At 38.5% G+C, this 8,986-nt stretch overlaps 1 protein-coding gene across 1 annotated transcript; it reads left to right on the top strand.

The window, feature by feature from the left end:
• Positions 1 to 511: 511 nt before the first annotated feature.
• On the top strand, positions 512 to 7,990 carry LOC120559083 (lymphocyte antigen 75-like). Its single transcript, XM_039800505.1, has 6 exons — positions 512 to 596; positions 2,724 to 2,914; positions 3,426 to 3,639; positions 5,419 to 5,760; positions 6,389 to 6,486; positions 7,707 to 7,990. The coding sequence occupies exons 1-6, from the start codon at positions 560 to 562 to the stop codon at positions 7,839 to 7,841; spliced, it is 1,017 nt and encodes a 338-aa protein (XP_039656439.1). The 5' UTR covers positions 512 to 559; the 3' UTR covers positions 7,842 to 7,990.
• The last annotated feature ends 996 nt before the right edge of the window (positions 7,991 to 8,986 follow it).

Raw genomic sequence — 8,986 nt, 5'->3', positions numbered from 1 at the left:
CAGGCGTCTTCAGAGTTTAAGTTTAATGCCAATACGGCTTTTTCATCTACTGTACTCTCTATGGTTTGCAGGTTCACCCATAACTGTGTACATTGCACAAATTTTACCCAACTTGTCTGGGAAAAAGGGGGTTACAGGGCTTTTACACTTGAAGCTAAGAAGATACAACACCTTATTTTTACCTCAGTATTACTAGCAGGAGCTGTTTGATACTTATAAGATGTGTTGCATACATTGTGTGTTGTTACATTGTGTTGATGGGTTAGAATAGAAAGACAAAACGCTACATCTCACCACTGAAATTGAGGCTAGCTCATCATAATCTGCTGTATAAGAGCAAGTTCGTCTGTACAAACTCTTAATATACACAGCATTTTTTATGATTAAAGCAAAGTTTAATTCTCAAGAACGCAGCTTTAAGGTCACTGACAAAGATTGCTTACATGCAAATAACTATTTCCTCTGACGTATTTCCATTTCCAAATGATTCTGAACAATTAGTGAAATGAGCAGCGACCTGTCTGAAGTCCCACAGTGAGGAGGACGGAGAGCAGACAAGATGGACAAACTTCTTCTGCTCATCATGGCTGCATCAGGTGAGTGTTTAATATGTTTTATTAATGTTTATAGTCTTTTATTACACATCTATATATCCTTGTGGCTACAGAACTCATATCAGAACAATATGACACACTTTTGTTAAATTATTATCTTAGGTTGGGAATTGGTATGGTTATAGACTCAATTATTGGCAAATTATCAAAGATGTTTAACAACATTAATAAAATTATTAATATTAAGAACTTTATCAATTAACAAATATCAAAACGGGGCACCACCCTGGACTCAGGGACCAATCGCAGAACTGTGAAAAACAGTCTCAAAGGTGGTCTCTTTTAAATACAGATCTCAATAATGTCATTAACTTATCTTTGTAGCTTTCAAAGGGAAACAAGAAGGGCGAAAGATCCAACACTAACCTGTATAATCCAGCTGTTATTACAATACAATATTCAAATAATCCCAGACAACTACTAGTTGGAATATAACAGAATTTATTTAACTTAAAAATACTGATGATCAATCAATAATCTTTCAATCGTCACAACTCTAATTACTTGTTACAGTTCCAGCAAATGTGTGTGTGTGTGTGTTTGTGTGTGTGTGGGGTAGGAGTAGCAGGGCCACACGAGGTTCAAGATGGTGGTCGGAGGGCCTGCCTTGTAGGCTCTTTGTAGTTTGTTACAGGGGGGAAAGCACAATTGCTAGAAAGCAAACCCTTAAAATCTTGACCGCTCTCTTCGTTTTCCTCGAGACTCTAACTTACCGTGGCGTTACAGCAGAGTCTGAGGCTTGTTTAACGGTAGAGAGGGTTTATTCTCCGCTACTCTCTGCGACCAAGCAGCTGACTCCGCGGTGCGATAGTCCCACACTCTGTCCCTCCACAGGAATATGATATAATGTCTTTATATCATATCACCGTAGTGCCTGACAAAAGCAGGATTATGGCTTCGCTTGTACAGTAATTATTCCTCCTCGGCGGGAGTTATCAGTTACAGTTCAACACAACTTTTAACAATATCTTGATCAGGGATATTCTTCACAGCAATACTTTTACTCATTAATAAAACACACTAGTTGTAAAGTCTCCCCAGAACTATGAAAGCCTCTTACTTTTTGGTGTGCAGTCCGGTGGATTTTCTCCGGTGAACAGAACAGAGTTAACCTCGTACCGTCCGGGGCAGTGGAGCGGGAACACGGTCCAGTCGATTTGCAGGAACAAAAGGCACGTTGTCTCCTTTTCCTTGAAACGGGGCTGATTTAAAAACTCATTCATATTCATATCATATTCCACTTTATGTGAAATAAAGTGGAATTTAAACTTCAAGTGAAAATGAATTATTTTCGGTATTTTAAATGCTGGAGGAATTTATTTTTCTGTTGTTCACAGTCTGGAGTAAGTTAATGATTAGCAACGACATTAATTTGGATGCATATTTATTTTTTGCCTGCATGAGTGTATTAATTGGAAGGTGGCTGAAGGTGTGTGTGTGTGTGTGTGTGAAATTCAAATTCCCTCCCTCACCCCTACACACACGCACAAACACACATACAGACAGACACACACGCACACACACAGACGAGCACACACACATACAGACACACACACAGACGAGCACACATGCACACACACAGAGACAGGCACACATAGAGACAGACACACAAACATACACACACGCACAAACACACACAAACACGCACACACAGAGACACACACACAGGCATGGACACACAAAAAACACACACACACACACACACACACACAAACACAGGCACACACAGACACACACACACAGAGACACACACACAGACACGGGCACACACAGAGACACACGCACACACACACACACACACACAAAGACAGACACACACACACAGACACAGACAAACAAACACACAAAGACGGACACAAACACACATGCACACACCCTCACATACAGACACGTGTGCACACATAGGCACACACAGAGACAGACACACACACACACAGGCACACACAGAGACACACATTACACTGTTAGTGTAACTGAAATATAAAATTGTTTATTATCTGTATAACAGTGATACAAAATGTCTTTAAAAGACAATGTTAAATACAAAAACAGTTAAATAATATAGTATAAAATATTAAATCTGCTCTATATGTGTGTGTGTCCCTACAGGGCTGAGTGCTGTCTCATCAGCTGCTGGACTTCAGTACTATTTTGTTTATGACAGGAAGAACTTTACTGAAGCCCAAAGATACTGCAGAGAGAAACACACAGACCTGGTCACTGTAGACAGCATGGAGGTTATGAATAACCTGACCAACACGGCAGATTTAGACAACATGTTCTACTCCAACAACAGCTACGTGAGTTCACTTTTCTCTCTTTCATCTCAAAGTCTTTCTGACAGCAGGTTTGAAACCCTCCATAGGAACTAATAACTAAATGTAGAGCAGTAAGAAGTAGAATATTTATCTTTGAAATGTAGTAGAAGTCTAAAGTGTTTGAGTTTAACCTTCAGCAGACAGTGTTTCCCTGTTGAGCTGCAGCAGAGGGATGAAACAAAAGAAGATGATGTGTTAGAAAGACTAACAAGACATTGAAACATAGAAACAACTAATGCAGTAAAACAAATCTAAAACATCACAAAACAGTATTTACAACAACAGAGATCTATGTTCTTGAGAAGCTAACTGAAAATCAGTTTGAGTGATCAGAAACTATCTCTGGTAATGAGTTATTAAAGGAGGGTAACAGAATGAAGGAGTCGTAGAGGATCAGACTGATAGTATCAAGACTGGAGATGGAAAGATTAGGTAAACATCTGGTCTTCAACAAAAAGCTAGAGCAGAGTCTAATTCTTTATATCACAATCAGAGAGCCTGGATAGGACTGTCCGGTGGCAACTGGAGGTGGTCTCTGTCAGACCCAAGTTACTACAAACCCGGGGAGATGGAGTTCAGACGATGGTACCCTGGACGACCAATCGCTGGATACAGTGAAAAAATCTGCACAAGGATGGGTTTTAATGGACTCTGGTACAACGACAGTTGTGACAACAGCCGTTATGCAGTCTGCGCAGATGTCAGAGGTGAGAATATGAACTAGTGAAGTTTCCCTTCTCTGCTTCTCTTTGCCTCTTTGTTTTCATTATTCAGGCCTCTGTAGTATCAGTCACTCTGACTAAAAGCAGCTTTCACACAGGTTAGTGCCGTTCAAAGAGCTTTCCAGCTGACTGAGCAGCAGTTAAATTAACCTGAGAGAATATTAATATGCAGAAAAACAACAATACAATATAATCTTTTATTTTAGATTGTTTTGTAGATTTAATAATAACACTGAGGCCATTTTTACAATTCCTTGTCCGTCTGGTTTTATTTTCTAAAAAAGCTTGTAAAACATCAACCCTGTTGTCTACAGTCAATCTATGAACATCATTTTTTTCAGGACAAACTGGTCTATTAGAATATTTGTGCTGTAGTGAGGTCACTTGAATGTAAAAAAGGTTGTATGACTTTAAAGACAAATAAATAAATAAAATGGAACATGAATCTCACAGATATGTATTGATATCACACAGAGCAATACAAGCTAAGCCAATCTCCTGTCTAAAACACTTCTTATATGTCTTGGGTGTCAAACTATGAAGAAATGAACATTATAACTTATTCAGTTGACAAAATATATACATTTTTTCAAAAAACATCCAGACACTTTTGCCAATAATCAAAATAATAATGTCATATTTATTGATATCACACACACAGCAAGGGTACACAAGCATCTGTGTTGTCTAAAACAGTTCTCCTACATATTTGGAGTCATCCAGTGTAAAAATAAACCTAATGAACATTATAACTCAAACACTATAACTATATAGTCTTTGTGTGCGGGACCTGCCTTCCCATTGGTTGAAAAATGTCAACACACTCTCGCAAAGCATCATGGGAGATTTATACTAAGACGCGATGGAGCTAGTGGTAGAAATGACCGAAAACGTGATAAATTATGGACATCAAGTGGATAAATCTTGGATGTAAGAGTTTGGATTTATTGCTCCACAACTCCGAAAAAAGGCACAAGTTCCAGGCTGGATAGAAACCCTTCTGTAAAGACACCAAAGACACCCCCGTGATGGCTAACTCCTTAGCTTTTAGCAGGAATAAGCAGTAAGATGCTTCGTTTTATGGTGTTACCGCTTGGCTCAAGGCCGGCAACAAAAGGGAGGTCACACACAGATTAACAAAAATGTAGTTTATTTAACTAAATATACTAATAACACAAATTTAACTAAACATAAATGCAATAGTGGGGTGTGTAAATGTCGTAGACATCAGTCGTGCTTGCCATGTGTGGACGAGTGAATGAATGATGTGATGTGTGTTGTAAGGTGTACCAAACCAAACAAAGAACAAAATGGTGGATGATTGCAGAAGGACCAGCTGAGAGAGTGTGAGACTCCCAAGAGACCCGTCTTTTATGCCTTCTTTAAGCCACGCCCAGATGGCCAGGTACAGACGACCCTACCAGCTACACCTATCCGCCCACTCCCAGTACCTGCAGACAAAGGAGAAAACATGACAGGCAGGCAGATTGGGAGAGGTCGCCACAACGGTTATTAAATTATGTAAATATGAATCAGAGGTGCCCTTTGGGATCGTGGACGATCCTTTAGGGTTCTGAGGTTAAAGACATTTCTTATTAATGTGGAGAGACTGTTGGTAAATACAGTTATTCATTAGTTTATTGATGTGGTTCTTTATATCTCAGTGGATTTATTTTAGATATTATAAAGACATGAATCACAGATGTGGATGATGGGAGGTTGTATGTTATGCTGCCTCTACACTTCTCTCTACTCCATTTTCAGGATCAGATGTGACTTCTGTCATCGTCACCACCGTTATGACATGGCCTGAAGCCCAGATCTACTGCAGAGCTCATTACACAGACCTGGCCAGTGTGAGAAACATGGCAGAGAACCAGAAGGTACAGGAGGTGATACCTGGAGAATCCTATCCCTGGATCGGCCTTTTCAGAGACTCCTGGAAGTGGTCAGATGGAAGTACCTCCTCATTCAGCTTCTGGAAGAACGGGCAACCTGATAACAAGAATGGGAACGAGACTTGTGTGGCTGCAGACTTCAGCCAATCAGGAGCCTGGGAGGGCTGGTCCTGTGACATGGAGAGAGCGTTCATTTGCTACGGTCCAGGTGAGTGCTAACCCGGGATTCAATTCAGCTTTTTTTAAGTTTTCTCAAGATGTTTTTAACAGAATGAGTGAAAATCTTCCTTTATTTCTATAAACTGCCAAACAACCAATGTGTCCTCTTATTAAAAGTGAGTCTGAAACTGTATTTTATCTAAAGAACAAAGTTAGATGTTTAAAACAAATCCCACATCTAAATAACTAAATTAATAGAAACAAATCTCTTCAAATAAATAAAGTAAGAAGACGTAGTGACGTCTGAAGTCAAACAAGGTCAATCTAAAGTAGATTACACTCTAGGACGTTTAAAAACTGCATCAACATTCATTTCTTATCTCAACCGGTTGTTATCTTTACACATTTATATCCATATTTAACCATCGTTACCTCCCTAGTGCTAACCCGGGACTCTAACCACCAAACATCAAGTTGTGGAGAGTAAATGTGAACATGATGATGTGGATCATTTCCATGGAATAGTTAGTAAAGTTAGCATGCAGTGGTGATCAGCTGCAGATGATCAGTTAGTGTTGAATCTATTGTTTAAACTGATGATGAGGAATGAACAGGATGATGATTATTATCCACACAGAAATGTTTGAACTCATAAAGTTTGTTTGATTTTTACAAAGTGGTGTCTGCTTCAAAGAAAGTGCTGAAAGTGAAGTTTGAGAACAAGAAGAATGTGGATCTGAATGACCCTGCTGTGATGGAGGCCATGTTGAAGCAGGTAAATCAGGTTTTATACTTTTATACTAAAACAGAACAACCAAATGACTCTTAAAAGCAAATTAAAAGAAGATAAAACTTTATTCACCTTCCAGCATTAAAGAAACTGTTATAATAACAAATACAGCTAAATAAGAACATTTAAAAGCTATATATATTATACACATTACATCACTTTGGTCAGATACATGACATGAGCTTTGTGCATAAGTAGAGAGTCTAGTAGTGGCACTCTGAGGGAGAATTAGGACTAATTATGAATCAACACAGCTTCTATCTGACTCCAGAAAAATGTACAAATACAATCCAGCAATCTGAGAAAAGTATGAACAAGAGAAGAAAGTATATATGAGTCCAGTCTACCTACCAGTGCAGGATGTGATGTGTCTCTCTGTGAGTGATGATGTGGAGGAGTTTGGATCATAGGTGTAGATATCGGAGGGATGCAGGGGTGTGTCCCCCCATATATTTAGAAGACATACATTTGTCCCCCTAAATAAATATGAAAGACATCCCACTCCCCCAAAACATGTACGGAAAACCAGATGTGTGTCTACTTTGCACCATCGGGGAGTTAAAGAACACAACGTGTCTCTGGTGATTTTGACGTCATGTCTTTTAAACTTTGGAGCTCATGGCTTTAACAAGGTTAACAAGAGCGACATGATTCCTAAAAAACTTCCCCAAACATGTGTGATGTTTTGAATATGCGGAAAGTTTTGAACAATACAGGAGAATAATAACAACTAGAAAATTCCGGAAGAAATTTTGACAGTGTGCCTACTACTTGGTGCACATCCGAATAACACTAGCTAAGTATTAATAGCAGTAGCTGTATTGACGTACATAGGTCACACTGTCACAGAGAGAGAGAGAGAGAGAGAGAGGGAGAGAGAGAGAGGGAGGATAACATTGATTAACAATAGCAATAGGGAATGGATGGATGGGCTTACAAGACACCACAAATGCATACAGGTCAAGACCAGAGTATAGCGTAGTACCACTTACCGTTTCTTTAGATTTTTGAGTCTGGTGGATTTAGGTTGCTTTAATTACTGATTATTTACATCGATTGCACATCGCCACACTGAATAAAATAACAATTTCCTTTACATACATAAAGACATTTGCACAATAAATTGATGCAGAATGTTGAAAACGTTGTGAAGGACGGCCCTGGTTTTAATTTGCACTCCCCCTACCCCCTTATTTGTGTCTCAGCTGAAACAGAAGCTGAGGGCCCAGGGGCTGGACCACAACATCAAACTGAGCTGGAGGAAGCAGGCCGATGGAAAAGTCTTCCACAAGGAAGACAAGAAGACCAACAAGAGGAGGAGGAAGAGGGAGGAGCTGTAATGTTGAGTTGCTGCGTCTGGTTTCATCAGAGAAAAGTCTGGTTCTTTGCAAGCAGAAATACTAAATATATTCACAGCTTCTAGCTTCTCAAACATGAAGATTTTATGCTTTTCCTTGTCATATTTGATCATAAACTTAATATATTTGAGCTTCAGACTGTTGTTAGAATAAAACAAGACTTTAGTATTTATCTGATTTATCGTCTGTGGGGAAATATAACCGACATGTTTTACTGATTTCTGATATTTTATGTATATTATTTTCAGGTTGTGGTGGAGATGTTTTAACATTAACATTATTTAATTTGTTTAAAATATAAATTATCTTTAGTGTTGAATGTTTAAAATCTATTTTCATCAGACTAAATCTCTTTCTTCATGTGAGAGTAATATTATAAAGTAATTATATGTATGATTGTTGTTCTGTCACCTTATTAGAGATTCAAACTTTAAACATTTACCTAAAGTTAGTCATGAGACTTGTTCTGTGTCTCTAACTAATCTTCTAAACTAAAATACTAAATATTTCCAGCTACTTCAAGATGAAGATTTGAGGATTTTTATTTGTCACATTTGGTCATAAACTTAATATATTTTAGTAAGAAATAAAAGAGTTTTTTAAGAGTGAATTTGAATTCAAATTGTTTTGTTCTTATAAATTTAATAAAGTTGTGAAAATGATGAACTAACAAAAAGAGTTTGAATCTTTTCTTTAACTATTTAAAACCTGAGTTGGTGGTTAGCAGCATGACTCAGCATTTTCTGTTTCTGTTAGTTGTGTTCTTGCATTGAACAAGAAGAAACAGAAACATTCTTTAATTCAGAGAAACATAAAGTGACAAACACATGATGACTTTGGCTCTTACCTGTATTCTGTTAGCAGGTGTGTCTCTAGGATGTGTGATGGTGTTATCCTGTCTCTTACCTGTATTCTGTTACCAGGGTGTCTCTAGATGGGGGGTTATTCCTGTCTCTTACCTGTATTCTGTTACCAGGTGTGTCTCTAGGATGTGTGATGGTGTTATTCCTGTCTCTTACCTGTATTCTGTTACCAGGTGTGTCTCTAGGATGTTAGCACAGATCTTGCCAGCAGAGGGCTCTCCTCTTTCTCTACATTATACCGGGCAGTGATTCCCAACCAGAGGA

This window comes from Perca fluviatilis, chromosome 5, assembly GCF_010015445.1.
Source record: "Perca fluviatilis chromosome 5, GENO_Pfluv_1.0, whole genome shotgun sequence".
Lineage (NCBI taxonomy): Eukaryota > Metazoa > Chordata > Actinopteri > Perciformes > Percidae > Perca > Perca fluviatilis.
This window is presented reverse-complemented; position numbering and strand designations above follow the sequence as displayed.

Excerpts from the sequence above, each read along its gene's own strand:
- LOC120559083 (XM_039800505.1), top strand. The coding sequence starts at position 560 with ATGGACAAACTTCTTCTGCTCATCATGGCTGCATCAG. Across the intron at positions 2,915-3,425 it reads TCTACTCCAACAACAGCTAC|AGAGCCTGGATAGGACTGTC; the intron begins GTGAGTTCACTT and ends TATCACAATCAG. Across the intron at positions 6,487-7,706 it reads TGGAGGCCATGTTGAAGCAG|CTGAAACAGAAGCTGAGGGC; the intron begins GTAAATCAGGTT and ends TTTGTGTCTCAG.